The 25,725-nt window shown below is 48.5% G+C and overlaps 1 protein-coding gene across 1 annotated transcript in view; it reads right to left on the bottom strand.

The window, feature by feature from the left end:
• Positions 1-25,725, bottom strand: part of trpc4b (transient receptor potential cation channel, subfamily C, member 4b) — a 140,781-nt gene that overhangs the window by 5,688 nt on the left and 109,368 nt on the right. Inside the window, exons 5-9 of the mRNA XM_038818409.1 lie at positions 22,288-22,427; positions 20,048-20,370; positions 13,157-13,352; positions 10,398-10,604; positions 10,234-10,275 (exon numbers count right to left, since the gene is read on the bottom strand). Coding sequence (XP_038674337.1) covers positions 10,234-10,275; positions 10,398-10,604; positions 13,157-13,352; positions 20,048-20,370; positions 22,288-22,427 — 908 coding nt within the window. The remainder of the gene's footprint in view (positions 1-10,233; positions 10,276-10,397; positions 10,605-13,156; positions 13,353-20,047; positions 20,371-22,287; positions 22,428-25,725) is intronic.

Below are 25,725 nucleotides of genomic sequence, written 5' to 3'. Positions count from 1 at the left end.
TGAACAGGTTCTTCCCGGAGGTGGAGGATAAGTGCGATCGGTGTCAGGGTGACCTGGCCAACAACACCCATATGTTCTGGTCCTGCCCAAAGGGTTCTGGATTGCCTTCTTCGAGGCCATGTCCAGAGTGGTGGGGGTAAAGATGGTGCCATACCCTTCGGTGCTGATCTTCAAGGTATCAGAATATTTAGAGAATTTTGTGAGGCATGGGGCCGACGTCTGGCATTCATCTCCCTGATCGCCCTACGGAGACTTCTGCTTGGATGGAGGTCGGCAGCCACTACCCAGAGCCTCGAATGGGCTATCCGACCTAGCGGAGTTTCTGAAACTAGAAAAAATCAAATTTGTACTCGGGGGATCAGAGAAAGAGATCCACCAGCCTCTTCGAAGACCTGTTTGTGATCAGCAACTGGGGAGGCAGGAACAACCAGAGGAGGGAAGAAGGGGATCGGGGGTGATGGAATGGTCACCCACACCATAGTGAGGAGAAGGTGAAATCTGCACAACATACCAAGGGCGCGGGTGCCCATATTCAGCAACATAGCAGTGCCGCCATACAAAGGGCATTACCCCCATGCCAGAACTCATCTCCTGTTTCGCTTGCTCCTGGGGTGTGGTACTCGTTGGGTATCCGGTGCATCAGGCTACTAAAAGGAAACTCGGACTTTACTGCAATGTAAATAGACCACTTATCTCTTTGGTCATATTTTTCTTTTGCTCTCTGTTTTTGTTTGATAACACTAATGAAATTTCAAATACATGGACAGTAAAAGGGTGTAAACTTTCTGAAGGGCGCGATTCTCCTGAAAGATTTTGAAGTGTGGTAGCGAGCGGGAATTGCCGCGAGCTTTCTGGCGCTCGGCCCAGCGAGGCCGGCAACGCTCTTCACTGTTAATTGGTCCACTTAACGAGGCTCCATGGGCTTCTTGCCGCAAATGAAGGTTCACCAGCTGATTCGCCGGGACAGCGCTCGCCAGCCCTGTGGTGGTATGATTTGCATAGCTGTCTGCCATTGGTGCAGAACACTGGCTTACCATTGGCCCTGGTCGGTCATGTGCCTCTCGACCGATTGGTTGAGACCAGTCATGTGACGGCTCTCCGATTATGAGAGGCTGAGTTAACCCCGCCTCCAGAGCGAGGTATAAATACCCAGAACGCCCGGCGGTCGTCCATTTACTGTAGTTGACCGCAGGGCTAACTTCTAGCTTATTACAGCCTAACTTTTGTACAGCAACTCGTCTCGCGTTCGATTGATGGTTCATCAATTTAATAAGCTAGAATTTTGAAGATGGAGCTCCGGATCAGGCCCGAATGCCTCCGCATCAGCCCACAAACTCAGAACGCTTCAGAAATCTTTCAACATTGGCTGGCATGTCTCGAGGGATACCTGGCGTCCGCAAACAGCCCCCCCACCATGGCACAGAAGCTTCACATCCTCCACTCCAGTGTGGGCACGGCAGCCTACGCGATGATTGCGGAGGAAAAAGATTACGATGCGGCCATGCTTAAGCTGAATGTACAGTTTCTTAAACCGGTAAACAGAGTATTCGCCTGACATCTGCTGGCCACCAGACAACAGCTCCCGGTTAGTCATTAGACCAATTTTACCAGGCCCTCGCTGTCCTGGGGAGGAATTGCTCCTGCCTCCAAGTTTCAGCCACGGAGCACATGGAACTTCTGATTAGAGATGCTTACGTGGCTGGAATGCAGTCTGCTGCTATCCGCCAGCGGATGCTGGAGAAAGACGACCTCAGCCTAACTGAGGCACGGACTCTCTCCACCTCCCTGGAGGTCGCCGATTTAAACGCCCGCGCCTATGTCCCCAGCCGCGCTGCAGCACCCTGGACCTCCTGGCACGCTTCCCCACCGCCATCCGCCGCTCCCAACCTCCCTCAGGCCTGCGCTGCGGGACGCCCTGACAGGTCCGCGGGGCCCCGCTGCTATTTCTGTGGGTTCGCTAAACACACTCACCCGCGCTGCCCGGCCCGCTCCGCCCTCTGTAAGAGCTGCGGGAAGAAGGGCCACTTTTCATCCATCTGCCGGGCCAAATCGGTCGCTGCTGTACCGCGCAGCAACCGGGGTTCTCCCCCTCCGGGCCCTTGAGGGCTCTTCCAGTACACCGCGCCAATCTCCCCCCACCCCCCCCCCACATCCAGGCCCCTGCGCCCGCCCTACGCGCCGCCCCCCCTCCTCCGAGGCCCTTCCAGCGCACCGCGCAAATCTCTCCTCGCCGTCCCCGGGCCCCAACGCCTGGCCTTCGCGCCTCTCTGCCCTCGCTCTCAGCTGCTCCGGTCGGCCCGCCGGCACCGCTAACCCCGCCCCCAGCAACCACGAGGGCCACGCGGGTGCCGCCATCTTGGGCCCTGGATGCCACGTGCGGGTCCTAGGCGCCGCCATCTTGGGGCGCCGATTCCACGTGCGGGTCCTGGCCGTCGCCATCCTGGACTGGCACGCAAGGTTCTGCCAGCTACTACTCAGCCAAAGATGATTGCGACGATGGTTCTTCTCCACGGCTCGCGGCCATTCAACTCGACCGGTCACAGCCACGCCCGCTCGCCAAAACAACAACGCTGATCCACCTCAACGGCCACGAGACGGGCTGCCTGCTGGACTCCGGGAGCACGGAAAGCTTCGTTCACCCTGCCACGGTAAGACGCTGCGCGCTCCCCGTCCATCCTTTAAAACACAAAATTGGGTTAGCCTCAGGTTCGCACTCCGTCCGCATCACCGGCTGCTGCATCGTGGACCTCACGGTCCAAGGGAAGGTTTTTAAAAATTACAAACTCCTTGTCCTCCCTGACCTTTGCGCACCGGCACTCCTAGGACTGGACTTCCAGTGCAACCTGCAGAGCTTGACCTTCCAATTCGGCGGCCCTATACCCCCCTCACTGTCTGCAGCCTCGCGTCCCTCAAAGTGGACCCCCCCTCCTTGTTTGCTAATCTCACCCCCGATTGCAAACCCATCGCGACACGGAGCAGACGGTACAGCGCCCAGGACCGGACCTTCATCAGGTCGGAGGTCCAGAGGTTACTGAAGGAAGGGGTCATCGAGGGCAGCAACAGTCCCTGGCGAGCCCAAGTGCTGGTGGTCCGGACTGGGGAGAAAAACCGGATTGTCATCGACTATAGCCAGACCATCAACCGGTTTACGCAACTGGACGCGTATCCTCTCCCCCGTATTTCCGCCAAGGTAAACGATATCACGAAATACAAAGTCTTCTCCACTGTGGACCTTAAGTCCGCTTATCACCAGCTCCCCCTCTGCGCGAGTGACCGCAAGTACACCGCTTTCAAGGCTGATGGGCGCCTCTACCACTCCCTTAGGGTTCCATTTGGTGTCACAAATGGGGTCTCGGTCTTCCAACGGGAGATGGACTGAATGGTTGACAAGTACGGATTACGGGCTACCTTCCCGTATCTCGATAATGTCACCATCTGCGGCCACGACCAGCAGGACCATGACGCCAACCTCCGAAAATTGCTCCAAACCGCAGAACTCCTTAACCTCACACACAATAAGGATAAGTGCGTGTTTAGCACCGACCGTCTAGCCATCCTCGGCTACGTAATGCGTAACGGAGTGATAGGCCCCGACCCCAAACGCATGCGCCTCCTGATGGAACTCCCTCTCCCCAATACCCTCAAATCCCTCAAACGCTGCCTGGGTTTCTTCGCTTACTACGCCCAATGGGTTCCCAATTACGCTGACAAAGCCCGTCCCCTCATTCAGTCCACGACCTTCCCACCGTCGACAGAGGCCTGCCAGGCCTTTAGCCACATCAAAGCGGACATCGCAAAGGCCACGATGCGCGCCATCGACGAGTCCCTCCCCTTCCAGGTCGAGAGCGACGCATCAGAAGTAGCTCTGGCGGTCACCCTGAACCAAGCGGGCAGACCCGTGGCCTTCTTCTCCAGAACCCTCCAGGCTTCCGAACTCCGCCACTCCTCTGTGGAAAAGGAAGCCCAGGCCATAGTCGAAGTGTGCGACATTGGAGGCACTATTTGGCCGGCAGGAAGTTTACCCTCCTCACAGACCAACGGTCAGTGGCCTTTATGTTTGATAATGCACAAAGGGGCAAGATTAAGAATGACAAGATCTTACGGTGGCGGATCGAGTTGTCCATGTACAACTATGAGATCTTGTATCGTCCTGGGAAGCTCAATGAGCCTCCTGGTGCCCTGTCCCGCGGTACTTGCGCCAGTGCGCAGATAGACCGCCTCCGCTCCCTCCACGCGGACCTCTGCCATCCAAGGGTGACCCGTTTCTACCATTTCATAAAGCCCCGCAACCTGCCTTTCTCCATCGAGGAAGTCAGGACAGTAACCCGTGACTGCCACATCTGCGCAGAGTGCAAACCGCACTTCTACCACCCCGAGTGCGCACATCTGATCAAAGCATCCCGTCCCTTCGAACGTCTCAGCATTGACTTCAAGGGCCCCTTCCCTCTAGCAACCGCAACATTTACTTCCTGGCGGTAATCAACGAATACTCCCGCTTCCCCTTCGCCATTCCCTGCCCCGACATGACCACATCGACCGTCATTAAGGCCCTCCTCTCCATCTTTTCCCTGTTCGGCTACCCTGCATACATACATAGCGATCGGGGGGTCCTCATTTATGAGCGACGAGCTGCGTAATTTCCTGCTCAACAGGGGCATTGCCTCTAGCAGGACGACCAGCTATAACCCTCGGGGTAACGGGCAGGTCGAGCGGGAGAATGGTACCATCTGGAAGACTATACTACTGGCCCTCCGGTCCAGAGATCTCCCTATTTCCCGATGGCAAGAGGTTATCCCCGATGCCCTACATTCTATCCGCTCACTCCTCTGTACCACAACAAATCAGACACCTCATGAACGCCTTCTTGTTTTCCCCAGGAAGTCGTCCTCCGGATCCCCTCTCCCGACGTGGCTGGCCGCCCCCGGACCCATCTTGCTCCGGAAGCATGTGCGGTGCACAAGTCCGACCCGTTGGTGGAACAAGTCCAGTTACTCCACGCTAACCCGCAGTATGCATACGTGGAGTACCCCGACGGTCGGCAGGACACGGTCTCCCTCCGGGACCTGGCACTCGCCGGCGTGCGGCCTTCCCCCCCTTCACCACAGACCCCCCCCTGTTTTTTTTCCCCCAGCGCCCCACCCTGGCCACCCCTTCCCCATCCGTGGCGTCTCCACCACCAGCCTGGGTGACGGAGACTGTTCAAGGACCATCGCTCCCGGACTCCAGGACATCAGCGTAACCACCACCATCGGCTGAACCAACGTCACCAACTCCACTGCGGCGGTCTGCCAGGACGTCACGGGCCACGAAAAGGCTGATCGAGTCTATTTAATTTATAACGACTCCATGGACCTTGTTGGGACAATATGTACTATTGTTAATTGTCTGGGCCAGTGGGAAGCCAAAATTTTTTTTTCTCCCTTCTCTGGCTGCTACTCATACCACCAGTTCTCCCCCCCCCCCCCCCCCCCCGGCTCTCGTTGATCCCCCCCCCCCCCCCGGCTTCTTTCTCCGCAAGGGGTGAATGTGGTGGTATGATTTGCATAGCTGTCTGCCATTGGTGCAGAACACTGGCTTACCATTGGCCCTGGTTGGTCATGTGCATCTCGACCAATTGGTTGAGACCAGTCATGTGACGGCTCTCCGATTGGTCGAGCGGCTGAGTTAACCCCGCCTCCAGAGCGAGGTATAAATACCCAGAACGCCCGGCGGTCATCCATTTACTGTAGTCGACCGCAGGGCTAACTTCTAGCTTATTACAGCCTAACTTTTGTACAGCAACTCGTCTCGCGTTCGATTGATGGTTCATCAATTTAATAAGCTAGAATTTTGAAGATGGAGCTCCGGATCAAGCCCGAATGCCTCTGCATCAGCCCGCAAACTCAGAACACTTCAGAAATCTTTCAACATTGGCTGGCATGTCTCGAGGGATACCTGGCGTCCGCAAACAGCCCCCCCCCCACCATGGCACAGAAGCTTCACATTCTCCACTCCAGCATGGGCACAGCAGCCCAAATAGAATTTGCACTCGGGGGATCAGAGAAAGAGATCCACCAGCCTCTTCGAAGACCTGTTTGTGATCAGCAACTGGGGAGGAAGGAACAACCAGAGGAGGGAAGAAGGGGATTGGGGGTGGGGGAATGGTCACCCACACCATAGTGAGGAGAAGGTGAAATCTGCACAACATACCAAGGGCGTGGGTGCCCCTATTCGGCAACATAGCAGTGCCGCCATACAAAGGGCATTACCCCCGTGCCAGAACTCATCTCCTGTTTCGCTTGCTCCTGGGGTGTGGTACTCGTTGGTTATCCGGTGCATCAGGCTACAAAACGGAAACTCAGACTTTACTGCAATGTAAATAGACCACTTATCTCTTTGGTCATATTTTTCTTTTGCTCTCTGTTTTTGTTTGATAACACTAATGAAATTTCAAATACATGGACAGTAAAAGGGTGTAAACGTTCTGTAGGGCGCGATTCTCCTGAAAGATTTTGAAGTGTGGTAGCGAGCGGGAATTGCCGCGAGCTTTCTGGTGCTCGTCCCAGCGAGGCCGGCAACGCTCTTCACTGTTAATTGGTCCACTTAACGAGGCTCCATGGGCTTCTTGCCGCAAATGAAGGTTCACCAGCTGATTCGCTGGGACTGCGCTTGCCAGCCCCGTGGTGGTATGATTTGCATAGTTGTCTGCCATTGGTGCAGAACACTGGCTTACCATTGGCCCTGGTCAGTCATGTGCCTCTCGACCGATTGGTTGAGACCAGTCATGTGACGGCTCTCCGACTGGTCGAGAGGCTGAGTTAACCCCGCCTCCAGAGCGAGGTATAAATACCCAGAATGCCCGGCGGTCGTCCATTTACTCTAGTCGACCGCAGGGCTAACTTCTAGCTTATTAAAGCCTAACTTTTGTACAGCAACTCGTCTCGCGTTCGATTGATGGTTCATCAAATCAAGCCCCCTGCTAACAAGGTCGAGCAACACTTAAGCACCACTTGCTCAGCCAACCCCAGCCAGCTTGCAACACTGGTGCTGAGGACACCAGCCCCGAGATTTTGGGATGCTGATATGTGAAGCTGCTAGACGCTGTGAAGGCCAGGATGTTCTGGTCGCCCGAGGGTCCTGGAGGGTCAGCCATAGGGCGGCCAGTGCTGCCTGGGACGAGTTGGCGGCGGGTGTGAGCGCTGGATATTTGACCAGGAGATTGGCCTCTAGTGTAGGAAGAAGGCCAATGACCTAAACTGGGCAGCAGGAATGAGTAGACACCATAGCTCCCCAAGACCTCTCTCCCCACCCCCCTCCCCCGAGCGTCTACCCCCACCCCCCCTCAAACCCCCAACCCTTCCTGCATCCCCTCCCCCTTCAACCCCCCCCCCCGCCCTATTAGTGTGGCTAATTATGCTCTCTCTGTGTCACAGAGTGGTCACCCACACAGAGGAGCACCTGTCAAACGTGAGTTGTTATTTCCTTTTTAAAAAATTTCGAGTGCCCAATTCAGTTTTTCCAATTAGGGGCAATTTAGCGTGGCCAATCCACTTACCCTGCATATACTTGGGTTGTGGGGGTGAATTCCACACAATCACAGGGAGAATGTTTAAATTCCACACGGACAGAGTTGTCATTTCCTTACTTGACTAGCCCATCCCTCCCACTGACCACATGTCCATTCTCCCAAAGGTTCTCCAACCGACGGTGCTAGCCTATCCCGGGAGGCCCCCTCTCCAGCCTCTCAGGAGACCACCTCGCAGGAGAGCTCTGAGGATGCCACCATAATTGTCACGGCACAATTGTCATCCCCACCCTCCACCAACACAAATACACACACCTCGTTGGAAATGTTAGTGGTCAGGCTTCTGGGGCATAATCTGGTGAGCACCACACTGGTGCTTATGCCCATCAGGTGGAGGAAGGAACCCCCGGGGGAGACAGCAGTCAGAGGGTTGCTGGATCCCAGGACCCAGCTGGGTCCCAGCCTGTTGCTGAGCCCGTGGAACATGGTTATCCGGGGCTGATGGAAACATTAGGGAGCACTCGGGACATTCAGAGGGAGATGTCAGCGACACTCCAACAGATCCATAGCCCCTTGGAAGAGCCCTGGCAATGTGTGGCACCGAGGCCAACACTACTAGGTGGCGACTGCAGTGTAGAGCCTGGTGGACAATGTCGGCACCATTGTTGAAGGTGTCCAAGGTGCCGTGGAGTTGGTGACGGCCATGGCTGAAGGTCTCAACAGAACGTCCGCCTCGCTGGGGTAAGTCACCCAGCACCAGGCTGACCTTGAGGAGGTTCTGCAGGACATGTCCCGCTTTCAGATGGGAATGGCTGAGGTGCTGCGGAGCCTATCCCAGTCGCAGGTGAGCATTGCCGAGGCACTGAAGAGCATGTCCCTTCGGCCGTGGATATATGCCTGAAGCTGTGTCCCACCCCTGGGTGTTCGGAGGTGGGTGGCTGCTGCTGTAGTGTTGCCTCCTGCAGTATTCAGGCACAGTGCCCAGGGATCAAGGTGTGATTGGGATGCGAGGTAATGACTCCCACTTGCGACATGGCTTGCCCACTCACGGGAATCCACTTAGGCTGTGTGAAGTGTTCACTTAACCATGATTGCCAATTCGCTGCTCGCAATAGCCTTCAGCTGCGGGGCCCGAGGCCTCGGCAATGGTGGGGGTTATGGGTGTTTGGTGGGGCAGACAGGCAGGGACAAGGGTTGCTCCAGATTGGGTAAACACGATCCAGGGGTTGGTACGGTGGTGCCACGAGTGACATGATGGTGCAGACCATGGGGAACTGCCAGGGTTGGCAGGGTCAGATGATGCAGGGACAGCCAGGGCTCGCACCAGCTGCCCCTCTGTCCCAAGGTGAACCCCAGGGCCCTATGGGCACCGGGTGGGAGGAGGGGTGCTGAGTGCCAACCTGGACTTGCCCCATGGGGTGGTGAATAATGACCACCACCTTTCCCAAGTTCCACCCCTCTGATAAGGCCGCGCCTCGCAACCAGCACATGGGACAGGACGGCACGGTTGTTCATGTGCCGCCGACAAATGAGTTGGGGCCTTGGAGGCCTCCGATCCCCTGGATACCCCCATGAGTGCAGTTCCATCTGGTGTGGGGACCAGCACTGAATGGCATTCGCCCGAGATCTCAGAGTACTGCATATTAGAGTGAGACTAGCTGTCTCGCTCTCACATGAAGATTTGCCAAAAGGTGATCCAGCCCACAATAGGTGGGCTTCACATTACATTTTGCAAGATTACGTTAGATCTCGCAAGGCATAACGAGCTGGGTAGATCCTGGGAGCGGTGCATCCTGTTATTTAATGACCACTTTGTGCCACAAAGTGCTGCTTTAAAAAAAATTCTGCATCTCGATTCTTGTGACCAAATTGAATAAGAACATAAGAACATAAGAACTAGGAGCAGGAGTAGGCCATCTGGCCCCTCGAGCCTGCTCCGCCATTCAATTAGATCATGGCTGATCTTTTGTGGACTCAGCTCCACTTTCCGGCCCGAACACCATAACCCTTAATCCCTTTATTCTTCAAAAAACTATCTATCTTTACCTTAAAAACATGTAATGAAGGAGCCTCAACTGCTTCACTGGGCAAGGAATTCCATAGATTCACAACCCTTTGGGTGAAGAAGTTCCTCCTAAACTCAGTCCTAAATCTACTTCCCTAATAACTTCACACTTTCCCACACTTTCTATCTACCACCATGTCACCCACTCACTTAACCTGTCTATCTCTTTGTGTCCTTAGAGCTTGCATTCCCAAATGGCTTTGTATCATTGATAATCATAGGTACATCACTCCCTGCCTTTTTCTCTAAGTTTAAAAAAAAAATAATTTAGAGTACCCAATTATTTTTTTTTCCCAATTAAGGGGCAATTTAGTGTGGCCAATCCCTCTAACCTGCACATCTTTTTGGTTGTGGGGGTGAAACCCACGCAGACATGGGGAGAATGTGCAAACTCCACATGGACAGTGACCCAGGGCCGGGATTCAAACCCGGGTCCTCAGCTCCGCAGTCCCAGTGCTAACCACTGCGCCACATGCCCCCCCTTTTTCTCTAAGATGGTCAGTTTCTGTTGATATAACAATTAAAGGTTTGCATATGTATGGGATCTGTGATAGCACTTTGTGAAAATAATATGACAGATATGGAAGGAGAGTATTTTGTTGACAATGCTTTGTTAATTTGGCTGTTGTAGAAAACCAAAGCACATTTGAAAGATAATCCTTACCTGGTACTGGTGGTTTCGTCTCAGGTTATTAGCTGCACGCCTCTTCAAAAGATAAAACATACAATTGAGTAAGTAAGCAGAGAAACACGGTTTTGAAAAAAGCAATGGAGCATTTACACTATTAACATATGGCAAAATATTCAGGAAGAAAATAAATTCCCTACCCCGAGTGAACCAAGACTTTCAGGCTTCTTACGCTTCTGCTTGCAGAAATGTTTGAGGCATAGGTGTCTCCGAAACCATGTTATTAAATACCAGACAGACTTCGGACTTGGAATAATGTTGAAAGGAGTTGGAAGGGTTCCTCCTTCTTCAAAGTAGCTCATCCAAAGCTTTGTCCTTGCAAACTTCCACTCAATATCTGCATGGTCCTGCATTATTTAATCAAATTGGAAAGGTGACATTTGTAAATGGGGTCTGCTGGAATGCATGAATTGCAGCCTCCCACTCATTTGTTTTTGATTCACTGCTTAAATGTAAACAGGTGTTGGAACCTCCACTCTAAAAGACTAATCGTTTCTTTCCTGTTAATGGATTATCATATGCATATTTTCGTGTCATTTAATTTGCAACCACCATGTTTTAAACCTTTATGGTAGTTCTTATTTTGATATCTCCATAATAACAAATCGAAATTAGCTTAAAAATCAGAAAGTACTAGAAAAGTACAGATCATAGTCACTGTGTAAAACAGGAAGATGGGGAAATATAGTGGCAGGATCGGACAGAGTCAGCATGGATTTATGAACGGGAAACTAATAGAGTTGAAGAGAGGGAGCCAGTGGATATGGTGTATTTGGGCTTTCAGAAGGCCTTTGACAAAATCCCGCATAAAAGATTAGCATGTAAAATTAAAGCACATGGGATTGGGGATAGTGTATTGAGATGGGTAGAAAACTGGTTGACTGACAGGAAACAAAGAGTAGGAATTAATGGGTCTTTTTCAAATTGGCAGGCAGTGACGAGTGGGGTGCTGCAGGGATAGGGGCTAGGAATCCAGCTATTCATAATATTTATTAATGATTTTGATGAGGGAACAAAATGTCATGGGCTGAATTCTCCAACATCCCCCCCCACCCCCCGGGGTCGGAGAATTGCTGGGGAGCGGCGTGAATCCCGCCCCCACCAAATTCTCTGGCGCCGGGGATTTGGCAGGGGCGGGAATCGCGCAGCGCCATTCGGCGGCCACTGGCAGTGTCCCTGCGCCCCCGGCAATTCTCCGGCCCACGATGGGCTGAGTGACCGCCCGTTTTCGGCCAGTCCCATCGGCGTATGTTACATCAGGTTTTTGCTGGCGGGACCTGGCTGCGCGAGCGGCCTCCGGGGTCCTCGGGGGAAGGGGGGAGGATCTGGCCCCGGGGGGTGCCCCTACGGTGGCCTGGTCCGCGATTGGGGATTGGGGCCCACCGATCCGTGGGCTGGCCTGTGTCGTGGGCCCAATCTATTGTCCCACGTCAGCCGCTGTGGTCCTCCGCGATGACCGACGAGGCGATGAATCCCCCTATGCATGTGCTGGGATGACGCCAGCACACGCTGGCACTCCCGCGCATGCACCAACTCGCACGGGCCGGCGGAGGCCCTTCGGCACCGGTTTGCATGGCGCCAAGCCCCTTCCCCGCCAGCGTGGCGCAAACCACTCTGGAGCTGGCCTAGCCTCTGAAGGTGTGGAGAATTCATAACCCGCCCCATATCTCCAAATTTGCAGATGACACCAAGCTGGGTGGGAGAATGAGCTGTGATAGGATGCAGAGGTCCTTCAGTGTGATTTGGACAAGTTGAGTGAGTGGGCAAACGAATGACAGATGTAACATAATTTGGATAAATGCAAGGTTATCCATTTTGGTGTCAAAAACAAGAAGGTAGACTATTATCTGAATGGCCATACATTAGGAGAGGGTATCCTCATACACCAGTCACTGAAGGTAAGCATGCAAATGGTAAGGAAGGCAAATGGTATGCTGGTCTTCATTGCGAGAGGATGCGAGTACAGGAGCAGGAATGTCTTGCTGCAATTATACAGGCCTTGGTGAGGCCACACCTGGATTGGATTGGATTTGGATTTTGTTTACTGGCATGTGTATCGAGGTACAGTGAAAAGTATTTTTCTGCGAGCAGCTCAACAGATCATTAAGTACATGAAAAGAAAAGGAAATAAAAGAAAATGTATAATAGGGCAACACAAGGTATATTGTGTGCAGTTTTGGTCTCCTTATCTGAGGAAGGATGTTCTAGCTATAGAGGGAGTGCAACTGAGGCTTACCAGACTGATTCCTGGGATGGTAGTACTGATGGACGAGGAGAGATTGAATCGCTTAAGATTGTATTCGCAGGAGTTCAGAAGAATGCGTGGGGGTGGAATCTCAAAGGAACCTATAAAAGTCTAACAGGACTGGACAGGGTAGATGCTTTACGGATGTTTCCAATAGTAGGTGTGTCCAGTACCAGGGGTCACAGTCTGAGGATACTAGATAGACCATTTAGGACAGGGATGAGGAGAAATTTCTTCACCCAGAGTGGTGAACCTGTGGAATTCGTTACCACAGGAAGTAATTGAGTTCTAAACATTGTATGGTGTCAAGAAGCTGTTAGATATAGCAATTAGGGCGAAGCATATCGAAGGATAAAGGGGAAAGCAGGATTAGGCTATTGAGTTGGATGATCATAATGAATGGCAGAGTGGGCTTAACGGACTGAATGGTCTCCTCTGCTCCTATTTTTTCTATATTGGTTACTATCAGAAATGATCAATTGGGTCACATTTGAAATGTACGTCTCTCTTTTAAATGCCCATATGCACTTTCTGTTTCTTTTTTAGATTTCTAGTATTTCATTTTTATTCCTTAATTCTTGGATGGAATATATGTCACCATATTTGAATTAATTCTTTCTTTTCAACAGTAGAAAATATTCAGGAAGAACTCACCGCAATAAGTTGGTAAGAATTGTTCATCATGGCTATCAGCATGTTGAGCAAAACCACAAGAGAGATAACATTGTAGGTTCCAAACATGGTGGCACCTACAAACTCTGTGAATTCATGGCGAGCCTTCACATTTGTCACATATAGGTTAATGAGACCAAATATTGACCAGAACAGTGATTGGAGAGTTTCAAATAACCTGAAAACAACAACCAGAATTTAGAGATACAGGAGTAAGAGTAAAGTCACTTAACCCTTTGAGTATGTTCTGCCTTTCGACGGGCTTGGTTGCACAGAGTGCAGTATTCCCCACACCGTCTGCCTGTCTGAAAAGTCAGCCCTCAACCTGCCCACCTGAAACCCAGTTACCCTGCAGCAATATTACACTGAAAGCAGCTTTAATTGTTTCAGAGTGGGACTTCAGTCCAATATTCGGAACCACTGCCTTAAAGAACCGCTGGCCAACCTGATTTCCTGGTAGATCATAGAATTTACAGTGCAGAAGGAGGCCATTCGGCCCATCGAGTCTGCACCGGCTGTTGGAAAGAGCACCCTGCCCAGGCCCACACCTCCATCCTATCCCCATAACCCAGTAACCCCACCCAACCATAAGGGCAATTTAGCATGGCCAATCCACCTAGCCTGCACGTCTTTGGACTGTTGGAGGAAACCGGAGCACTCGGAGGAAACCCACACACACACGGGGAGATCGTGCAGACTCCACACAGGCAGTGACCCAAGCCAGGAATCGAACTTGGGACCCTGGAGCTGTGAAGCAATTGTGCTAACCACTATGCTACTGTGCTGCCCCCACTATGCTACCATGCTACCCCCACTATGCTACCGTGCTGCCCCCACTATGCTACCGTGCTGCCCCCACTATGCTACCGTGCTTCCCCCACTATGCTACCATGCTGCCCCCACTATGCTACCGTGCTGCCCCCACTATGCTACCATGCTGCCCGTGCTACTGGTAGGTCTATACCTCTATTATAGAAGAGTGGGCAAAGAAGTGGCAGATGGAATACAATGTGGAAAAATGTGATCATGCACTTTGGTAGGAAGAATAAAGGCAAAGACTATTTTCTAAATGAGATAAGGCTTAGGAAATCAGAAGCACAAAGGGACTTAGGAGTCCTAGTTCAAGGTTGATATTATTTTACTAGGAAGGGTGCAGAAAAGATTACCTAGAATGCTACTGGGACTTGATGGTTTGAGTTACAAGTAGAGGCTGAATAGACTGGGACTTTTTTCCTCGGAGCGTAGGAGGCTTAGGGGTGATCTTATAGAGGTCTATAAAATAATTAATGGCATATATAAGGTCGATAGTCAATCTTTCTCCAAAGGTCGGGGAGTCTTAAACTAGAGGGCATAGGTTCAAGGTGTGAGATACAAAAGGGTGCAGAGGCACAATTTTTTCACACAGAGGGTGATGAGTGTCTGGAACGAGCTGCCAAAGGCAGTAGTAGAGGTGGGTGCAATTTTGTCTTTTAAAAAGCATTTAGACAGTTATATGGGAAATATGGGTATAGAGGGATATCGGCCAAATGCGGGCAATTGGGACTAGCTTAGTGGTAAAATCTGGGCATGGACAAGTTGGGCCAAAGGGTCTGTTTTCATGCTGTAAACCTCGATGACTCTATGATTCTGTTAAGGTTAATGTGCAGGTTCAGTTGGCAGTTAGGAAGGCAAATGCAATGTTAGCATTCATGTCGAGAGGGTTAAAATACAAAATCATTGATGTACCGTATCTAAGGAAGGATGTGCTTGTCTTGGAAAGGTCCAGAGGAGGTTCACAAGAATAATCCCTGGAATGAAGAGCTTGCCGTTTGAGGAGCAGTTGAGGACTCTGGTACTGTACTTGTTGGAGTTTAGAAGGGTGAGGAGGGACTTTTTTGAAACGTAGAGAAACTGAGAGGTCTAGACAGAGTGGATGTGGAGAGGACATTTTCTCTAGTAGGAAAAACCAGATCCCGAGACCACAGCCTCAGACGGAAGGGACGATCCTTTAGAACTGAGATAAGAAGGAATTTCTTCAGCCAGAAGGTGGTGAATCTGTGGAACTTTTTGCTGCAGAAGGCTGTGGAGGCCAAATCACTGAGTGCCCTTAAGACAGAGATAGATAGGATCTTGATTCACAAGGGGTTATGGGGGAAAGCAGGAGAATGGGGATGAGAAACATCTCAGTCATGATTGAATGGCAGAGCAAACGCGATGTGCTGAATGGCCTAATTCTGCTCCTATGTCTTATGGTACATTAGTCGCAGAATCAAGCGCCAATGGAACTATTGGCAGTCCCTGAGAAGGAGATGTGATGGAGTCCAGGCTTAAAGGTAAGTCTGGGATTTTGGATGGACCTTGCTGGCAGACCCAGCTGTGTGGGGGTGGGAAGAGGTGTTGGGAGGGGGGAAGGGTAAAGTTGGAGATATGATTTTGGAGGTTGCCTCTCAAGGGCACAGAAGAACCCCATTCCCCAAAAAGGAGGCATACCTCTTTCCTGCCCAACACCAGCCTGGGCTACCAGTCTTTCCTCCGCCTTCCCCCCCCCCCCCCCCCAGAAATAAAATAACAGAGGAGGCAGCGTGAGGCCCTTAAATGGCCTCAGGTGAGCCCGCTGCTTGATGCCTTCCCTGCCACCATAACATGGGAAACAGATTGGGGTGAGCAGGGCCGTGGTGGGAAGGCCACCTGTTTTATTTTATGAGCGCCTTGCTTCATATATGTTGGCGGTGAGCTGTAAGATCCATTCCAATGAGTTCATGGCTTGTCTGCAATATTACTTCACACACTCCCATTTGTCCCAAATCCTTTAATGGACAAGAATCTCTGGTTGTTTCTTGGTGGCTGGGGGCAGCCCATTATTGGTCAGATTTTTTGTTACCACCACTGTTAATGGGACTTCCCATTGAATTCACTGCCAGGAAACCGTGGCAGGGCTGTGCCGTCGGAGGGACTGGATGATCCCACCGATGTGAACTGGAAGATCCTGCCCAATATTTTTGGTTGACCTTTCTCCTACTTCAGCTAGCATCCTTGAATATTTGTGGGTCACTGAACCATGATGCCGTGATTGTACAATGGGGCAGCTGGCCTCAATCTACCTTGGCTAAAACAGGCGTGGAACCATCTGCTGTTCCATTATTTTAAACCAGACACCCACCATCAAATCAACTGAGATAACTGGTTTACCTTTGGTGAACAAAAATCTATCAATCTCATTTAAAATTAACAATTGATCTTGCATCAACTGCTATTTACAGCTAATATTGCTGCCAACGCAATGCCACTCCTAATGTTATGCCACAAGTCATTGCGAATGACAGGGCAGGCAGTGGCCAGGAGCAGAGTTGCTTATGGAGTTGCAGGACAGTATTTTACAAGTTCTGCTTTTTGTAAGGCATAATAGAAGCTTCCAAAAAAATAAATCAAGGAAACAAAGTTGGAACTTGAACCGCGGAGGCCCCGAAGAATATCAGATCAGGCCCACTAATGATATGCAAATGGTGTTTACTGTACGTGTGTTCTGGACTGCAATTACATCACTGTCGAAGTGACGAGAATTGCGATTTGGCGTCAAATTGGCAGGCGATTTTGGCATCGGAACCCAATAACGTTTTTCAATATAGCTGTGTGAAAAATCAATTGTCCCTGTTAGCTTGTGTATCAAAAGTAATATTTCAGCTTCTAAAACGTTCTAAAGTTAAGATTTAACTAGTTATCTGGAATAATTCAAACTGAGGATTTCAGATGGTAATTCATGCCAGCACAGTTCATGGCCTGAATTTTACGTTTGTTAGGCATGCACTGTAAGTGGGCCCGGAAACGGGTGTGTATTCGCTCCTGGGAGATATGGGGTTGGATTCTCCGTTCCTGAGACTAATTGTTGACACCAGGGCAGGATTCATGGACTTTCATAACAGCAAAACTGCGGCTGAACCTGGGTGATTCAGTGACCGTGGAGAGGCTAGCACCGGCACCACGGGAGAACAATGGAGTCCAATGGGAAACGGTGCGGGATTCGCCATGTCCGTGATTGACACTCGGTAGGTTGACAATCTGCAGCCACATATATACATTACAATCCCCACACACACTCAACCCAGCCAAGAAGATGGTACTGGTTGTGCTGGAGTGGATCCATACAGCTGATGGGTCGGCTGGGGCTAGAGGGCACGCAGGGTGTGACCTTGGTGGACACCTATACGCCCCGTGGTCCTAAGTTCACAGTGGGCTATCAGCAGCATGCGCAGCTGCATCGCTGCCTTTTCGGCTTCAGCAATGGTGTTCCCTGACCGTCCACCCCGTCCCCACATCCCACCTCCTGGCCACAACCTGTTACTCCCCTGGCCTTGGCAGAAACCCTCCGGCCAGCGGCACAACTGTCAGCAAACTATGGTGATGTTGGATACTTCCCGTTACCTGTCTCTCTCCCTGAGCAGCCACGACGCCCATTTCATGATTTTTAAAAGCACAAGTGAACTGCGCCGTCGGGAACTCACCCATCGAAGGAGTAGAAACATGGAGGCCCCGGAGAATATCCGGTCAGGCCCAGTAATGATATGCAAACTTTGTTTATTGTACGTGTGTTCTGCACCGCATTGGTATTGCTGTCAAGGTGACAGTGAATTGCGATTTGGCGTCAAATTGGCGCTCGCCGCGTTTTTGGCATCGGAACTTATTCTCCACCCAATCATGTTTCCCGATTTTGCTGTCAGCCAATGGAGAATCCCGCCCATGGTCTTTCAAACACAAATTCACACTAGGTGGCCCATTGAGATCCACCCTGCATGAAATGCATCCTTGGCTATCCAGATGGGGGTGGGAGTTAGTCGAGTGCCAGTCCAATGGGGACCTTGCGAATAAATTAAAAACTGCAGAGGCAGTTCCCTGAAGACTGACAGGAGCTGGGCGGAAGGCTGGGGGAGCTGGCCAGAAGGATTTGAATAACTGCTCTGTTGTGTTGTCATGGCCTCAGCAACCAGTAGGCATGGAAAATGGGAGGGCAGGTCAGATGGGCACTCTGTCTTCAGTTTCTCAAATGAGTGCTTGAGCATACTGGTCAAGGAGGTTAGTGCCAGACGTGACATTCGTGATGCCAGGGCTAGGAAGAGGAGGCCACCAGTTCTAACAAAGGCTGGGCAACGGTAGCCGCACATGTCGATGGGAATGCTGTGGTGCCCTGCAACTGGATATAGTGCCGCAAAAGGGATAATGATCTTCTGCGGTTGGCATTGGTGAATACGGAGTTGGAAAGGGACTGTGTGGAGATGTATAGTCAGGTGGCTATTCCTCATGATGCTCAGGGGTGTAGGACTGTGTGCCAACTAGCACTGAAGACTCTGTGGTTCAAAGCTGCGAGATTTGCCCACCTGGCCTCAGTGCATTACAAAATAAGGTTTGACATGCCCCGCGGGGGAGGGGGGGGGGGGGGGGGGGAGGAGACTGCAATGGTGTTGGGGCGCGAGGGAGTAGTAATGATGAATTCTCTTCTGCCCTTTCGGAAGAGGTCATAATTCAAATGAGCTTACAAGAACAGGTGGTGGGGAGCCCAATTTACCAGACCTCACTTGTTTTGGGTTGGATGCCCTAGAGCCGGAATGGCACCTCAGAGTTCGCTCCATCAGTCGTGGAGCGGCAGGAGTCTTGGAGGGAGGTATGAGTGCAGTGCAGAGATGTGAGACCGGGTGAGGATGCAAACAATGTGACGTCAAGTCATCTGAAGTAGAATTGTCAAAGGTAGAGTTTGTCCACTGATTTTCCAATCATGATGGCACCATGATACAGTTCTCCATTGTCTCACCAGACCATCTAGTATGAGAATTATCTATGTGATGATTGAATGTACTGACATATTGAATTCCTCCCTCAGATACAGCATCCTCAAGATGCTCCAGAGATCTCGAGGACCCCTCCATTAAACACCTAAGGAGGACACTTGTCACACCCTCTCTCTGAACCAGGCACCAGTGCAGATACAAGCATGTTGGTAGGCATTAGTTTGTCAGTTCTAATGGTAGTGCACCGTGATGGGCGGTCATGGCACAGATGCATGAGGAACTAATGGAGGCAGAGAGCCCAGGAAACGGATTGACACCATTTTCTTCATGACGTTGAATTCTCCGTCTCATTGGTAACTCCGCTACCGGCGGAGTAAGGCGGAGAATATCGCCCTATATTTTTCATCAGTTTATAAACTAAACAAGTAATTTGAATGTACTGAGCTGCGACAGCGTTGGTAATTAAACAGATTGTTCCCTTACTTATACAGTTTGAACCAGAACAAAATCTGCTAATTCTGGTTATACATTCAATTATGAAGATTTAATGTCAAACTCATGCTGTTCGAGATTTTATATCCATTCATAGAATTGTAGAGCACAGAAGGAAGCCATTCAGCCCCCTGTGCCAGCTACTGAATGATTCAAACGCTCCTGTTCTTTCCCTACATGGGGAGTAGGCAGGAGAATGGGGATGAGAAAAATATCAGCCATGACTGAATGGTGGAGCAGACTCGATGGGCCGAGTGACCTAATTGTGCTCCTATGTCTTATGGTCTTATAACCTTGCAAATGTTTCCATTTCAAGTGTGTATCCTATTCCATTTTTGATGTCACTCCTGAGTCTGTTTGCACCACCTTTTAGCTAATGGATTCATTTTCATAACAATTCGCTGTGTAAAAATATTCCTATTCCTGTTCTACTGTAAAAATAGAATACCCGAGACTTCCCCTTATAGTTTCAATACAACGTATGTACAGATAAGGAGGTAACTTACTTATTGCATGCTCCCTTGTGAGTTAACAATACACAGTGGAAATTTTGGTACAAACTCAGCACGTTTCTCCCAGAAGCTTAACTACACATTGCAATTTGGAAGAAAACAAAGATGCTTACGTTGAAAAAGCATTGTTCTGTTTTTCACACCTTATTCCTTTGCAGTTATATGGTTCTTCAGATGCATTTGTCTCATAGTAAAAGTATAATTGATTCAAACCATTTGCAAAGGCTAGTAGCACCAGACAGTATATGAACAGGAACTTCAGAATATCCAAGAGCATTCGTCCAAGAGATATTTGCAGAGGTCCCAGGTGAGAGTTAGCAGTGAATAGTGAAATTAGACGAAGGGAACTGAAGATGTTCGCAATAGCAAATAATGCCTCAGCAACTAAGGTGGGGTGCCACATTTCCCAGTCCTCTCGCTGGCGTGAACCACTGTACTTTAAACAAAATAACAGTGTTAGTATAAAACACATCTCAACTTCTATGAGCTTGATATAGGTCAACGACAATTTATTTGTCCTGAAAAAAAAAATATTCCATTGTACAAATCAGAAAATTATCGTGATGGTCCCTGTTTAAAGAAACAATGTTCGTTTTGTTTCACTGACCTATGCAGTCTAAATATAAAATCTACAGTTATTAGAATATATCACGTATCAATTAAAAAATGTAAGAACATGATGATTTAGAGTTTAATTATTGTCATTAAACTCCAAATGGCATTCCCAATGACTGCCTTCTCTTACTGTTTTACTGATTTATTGGAGCAGCTGTGAAGCATTGTATCTGGTTGCTTATAGGTACTGTATGTAATATAGATTGTATTTTTAGAGGTTTTTACATTCAACAAGATATCTTATTTCTTTGAAAGCATAATGATTACTGCTGTGAAAGTCATTGTGTTTTTAATTGATCTGGAAATGATGAGCAGGGTAATCTTTTCTTCAAACTCCTGTTTAATTACAGGATACTGTTAAATCAAAGATGGAAAATAGAACTCAAAATAAATCATTTGATAGATGATGAAGAGCATTTGACTTTTCAGAAGTATAATCCTATATTTTACTAGACAGTTTTGAGCAGGACTACTTAATCTGGTTACTTTTAATACTGCAGAACTTTAAGACTACATTCATCAACGTCTGTTAAATTACAGATTTTTCAAAGAAATAAATAGTCAGTAATGAATATACAAATATTTCAAAATCCTCATAGGATAGGAATTGAAAAGCCCTCTTTTAAAGTTGTTTGGGCAGAGAATATTAAATTGCAATTGGAGCGGGATCTTCCGCTTCGCCGGCAGCGCACCCACGTCCAGGGGTTTCCCGACGATGTGTGGGTGGCCACAATGGGAGACCCCATTGATCGGCTGTGGAAAACAGGGCTGGCGGGAAGGAGAATCCCACCCCACCTGGTTCATTATGTGGAAAACAAATGTGTTAAAAAATTCCTTAGCTATGAAATGTGACCCAATTCCTTATTAACACTTATCTAGGCCATCTTCATGTATCATACACCTAAGGCAAAATGTTATGAATAGAATTTTATGGATGACACGCCCAAGATATGCTTAACATGCAGTTGCCGATTTTCGGAAGCCCGCTGCCATTTAACGCTCACTTGGGAAGATGAAGTTATTGGAAAGGTAAGTCCCAGGGGAAGGACAGTAGGGGATGCCCTGGGAGTTCAGGAGGGGTGAGCAATAATGGCATCTGGGGGTAGGCCAAGGGTGGAATGGAGGCCTGGACCTCCAGGATCCAGGGGGGGAGAAAGCCCGAACTCTGAAGGGGCCGTCAGATTGAGGCGCGTACCGCTCTTCCTGTCCAAGATGGAGAAAAGTTTTTAGTCCTGTTTTCCACCCTCCCCGCATCTGCCAGCTCACACATTGAGGTTGGGCAGGAAAAGGCCCTTAAGTAGCCATTAAGTGACCATTATGGGACTTAATGGGTGAAAGGGTGGGTTTCCTGCCCGGCCAAGCATGAAATTGCATCTCGGTTTAGGTGTGTGTGTGGTTCCTCGGTGGGGGGCTGTCAAGCTATTTTCTTTTTCTCTTCTTTACTGAAGTTTCTTTCATCTAATGCATGCCTTGTTGCTCTCCCTCTCCTTTCATTCCTGATTTTATTAATGCTTTATTTAATATTTTTTGTTCATCCCTTTGTATCTGTCCTTCCCTTTTCCTCCGTCTTCATGTCATTTCCTTCCATCACCTATTATCTAACCCTCTTGAAGCAAAACCAAAAATCACATGGAAGCAAGATATGTTGAGGTTTTTTGCTCAATTGGAACGCTCAGATCCTGAGATGAATGGGGAGGGGAGTGGAGGGGGGGGGGGGAGGGGAGGCAAAATACATTACCTTAACAAAAGCAACAATTTTAAGCGAAATTGTTGCTAGGTATAAAGAATTCATTACAAAATCCATAAGGTTCCACCAGTCATGTATGTAGTCCTGAAGTCCACCATCCCACATTTGCTTCACTTCGCCCCAAATGAAACCTGTTGCCAAAGAAAAGAAAGGGATCTGAAAATGTGCTCAGCAATATTCTTGAAAAAGCTCAAAATAGAACTTAACATGCTTACAGTTACACCAGGAAGGAAAGAAATTCAGAGTTGGGAAAGACCCTGCAAATTGTCCCTTATTTGATTCATTCAAACTCATCCCTCTTCATCTTTCTATCTGCTTGCAGTTTCTCAAATTGTAAGAAAATAAAACAATATCCTAACCACGGCAGTTTATTTCAGAAGCAATTTTTTTTTTGGCTGAGCAACGTGACGAGCAGTAAATCTAAAATTGTGGACTGGCTAAAAAAATTAAACGCACATGAACATGTTGGACATAACAGACAATTACTTCTGTTATCAACTTTAAGAACAGCGGATAGATGTTCGTCCTCAACATTCGGCGGTAATCTGGCAGAGGACTTTTCCTGCCCATTATAAAACCCGACTGGTATTCATTCCATCAATAATGGTGATGAAAATCGAGTTGGTTCCATAAATGGGTCACTGGTCCATTCTTACGGATTACCACCCAGGTGGTTGAAAACAAAAATCTACCCGAATTTTGTATTCAGCATATTATGATAACATCTTAAATGACGTTAATTGGATTTTTAGTTTGATTTTTTTTTGCAAGAATAAAATAAGTTTAAAATTAAATTTTGTAACTGGCTCCTTTAGAACATATTTTTCAGTGTTTTCTAAACATTGTTATAATCATGCCAATAAAGCATAATTGCTTTATGAATAGGCTCCAGTAATAGGCTGGAAGTGTTCCCTGTAACAGTGAGAGATTCACAGCTATCTAATCCGTATATTGGAGAAAGTGTACATCTGTATCTTTAAATGTAACCCTCAATACTGAGGCATTAATTTTGTCCAGGACTTTGCGCTTCTTCAAATGATGCCATGAAATTATTTACATTCGCCCGAGGGAGAAGACTGAGCTTTGGTTTACAGTCTCACCTGAGGGGCTGGTTTAGCTCACAAGGCTAAATCGCTGGCTTTTAAAGCAGACCAAGCAGGCCAGCAGCACGGTTCGATTCCCGTACCAGCCTCCCCGGACAGGTGCCGGAATGTGGCGACTAGGGGCTTTTCACAGTAACTTCATTGAAGCCTACTCGTGACAATAAGCGATTTTCATTTTCCATTTTCATTTCACCTAAAAGACAGCACTCCCAGTAGGACTCTCAGCTAGGTTTTGGGCCCTGTGTCTAGAGTCAGAATTGAACCCACTACCTTCTAACTCAGAGGCCCACTGAGCATTAGCTGACACTAGAACACAAAGCATCTATTAAGTTCCTGACACTAGAATATAAAGCATCCATTAAATTCATGGATAGATGCATGAACGTATCTTCATTCACAAGTGTATAAGTTTGACATTGTACTTTGCATTTAAAATAATGTACCCAAGCCGACTGTCAATCATGTGTCTGAGACAGGAGATGGAGTGAGGTATGATATGTGACTAGTCTCCTTCATCCAAAGTGGGTCCTGTGATATTTCTGGCATATCTATTTAACAGTCTTGACACAGTGGGCTAATTTTTCCAAGTACACATTGGCAGTGAACATACATTGAAGTCAATGGACGGAAAACAAGATTTTCTTGTCATGTGTTGGCAAAGGAAATGAGTCTAAAAAAATTCATTACGCATAAAAGGAACAAAGTATAAAAAGAGCTTTGAATAACTACAGGCCTCCTGATAGTATTGACGCAACGGCATTGGAAGGGGGGAATATATAATTACAGATATAAGGGAAGCATGGAGCAACAACACTGTTTATAATTGGTATTGAGTTTTCATGATAAATGGGACAGCTTTGCAGCAAAGTATGTTTCAGAAGTGACAAGGGGGAGATGGGAAAATCACAAACTGAAATTTCAGGTTCAGATCAGGTAAATGTCAGAGGTATGGGGAAATGAATTAGAAACAGTAAATTGAGTTCAACTCTTAAGGCATAAACCTATATACAAACAGTGGGCAGTATTCAATGATGCTTCTGGCACAATACAAAACCAGTGTTCACCCCTAAAAGGCAAATACTCCACTTGTGTAGTTTAGCAGCAATGCAAACAATTATAAAGCTAAAAGAAAAAGCTTACACAGATGCAAAGCGAAGTGAAAATGTAGCTGACTGGGACAGCTGTAAAAAGCAACAATGGGCACAAAGGAAGTAATACATGGTGAAAAAAGAAAATATGAAAAAATTACAAGGGACATTACAGCTAACAGCACAAAAATGTTAGAAATATATCAGGAGAAAGAGAAAGTGGTAAAGGGGGATGTGAGCCCTCTGAAGGCAAATACAGATATGGTTATAAAGGACAATATGGAAATGGCAGATTTGTTAAATGAGTACCTTGTATCCGTTTTCACAGTGAAGGAAGAGGACAAAATACCAGCAGTACAAGGGGACCTAAAAATAAGTCAAGGGGAGGAACTTAGTGGATTTAATATAAGTAATAAACGGTAATGTAGAAAATAATGGGACTTAAGATAGACAATGCTCCAGGACCTGATGGTTTCCACCCCAGAGTATGAAAAGACGTAAGTGAGAAATCTACAGATGTGATCATCTTAATTTTCCAAAGCTTTCTAGATCAGGAATTGTGCCTTTGGATTGGAAAATTGCAAATATCAATCCATATACAAGGAATAAAATTGGTAACGACTACTTTTCATCAGTTGTGGTTAGGCTACTGGAATCTTATCATCAGACACAGATGGAAATATTTAATGAAGGTGACGGGATCTTGCCCACTGGCTGGATAGCCAGCAAGACCCCAAATTGCCTCTTTTAGGGAAAGTCTGCCACAATAAGTGCCATTCCTCAGGCCTTCTCTGGGATCAAAAACCCTGGGACGGACATCACACCAGCCAGGAGCTGCCAATCAATCAGAGGCTGGTATCTCTATTGAACAACAGCAGCACCAATGAAGAGATGGCTTCTTCTGGTACGATAGCCACCTTAGGCCTAGTATTGTCATTGGTTCCAAGGCCACAGGTGAGTGAAGGCAGGAGTATGGGATGGGGTCAAGGGTTGGGCCATAGAAAGAGTGGCGTTGGCAGCAAGGGAGGTGCCATCCATGGCCTTTCTTCCCAAAGAAGGCAGCAAAGTTCCCAACCACCATCTTCTTGCCTGATTAAATGACCCTTGCCATCAAATTTGCCATGGGGGAGTACATTAAATTCTGCCCAAAGTGACTGAACCTTTGGACAGGCTTGAACTGATCAAAAAAAGTCAACATGATTTCATGAAAGTAGATCCTGTTTGACTAATGTCGCTGT

The sequence above is a fragment of the Scyliorhinus canicula genome, chromosome 14 (assembly GCF_902713615.1).
Source record: "Scyliorhinus canicula chromosome 14, sScyCan1.1, whole genome shotgun sequence".
In the NCBI taxonomy this organism is placed as follows: domain Eukaryota; kingdom Metazoa; phylum Chordata; class Chondrichthyes; order Carcharhiniformes; family Scyliorhinidae; genus Scyliorhinus; species Scyliorhinus canicula.
This window is presented reverse-complemented; position numbering and strand designations above follow the sequence as displayed.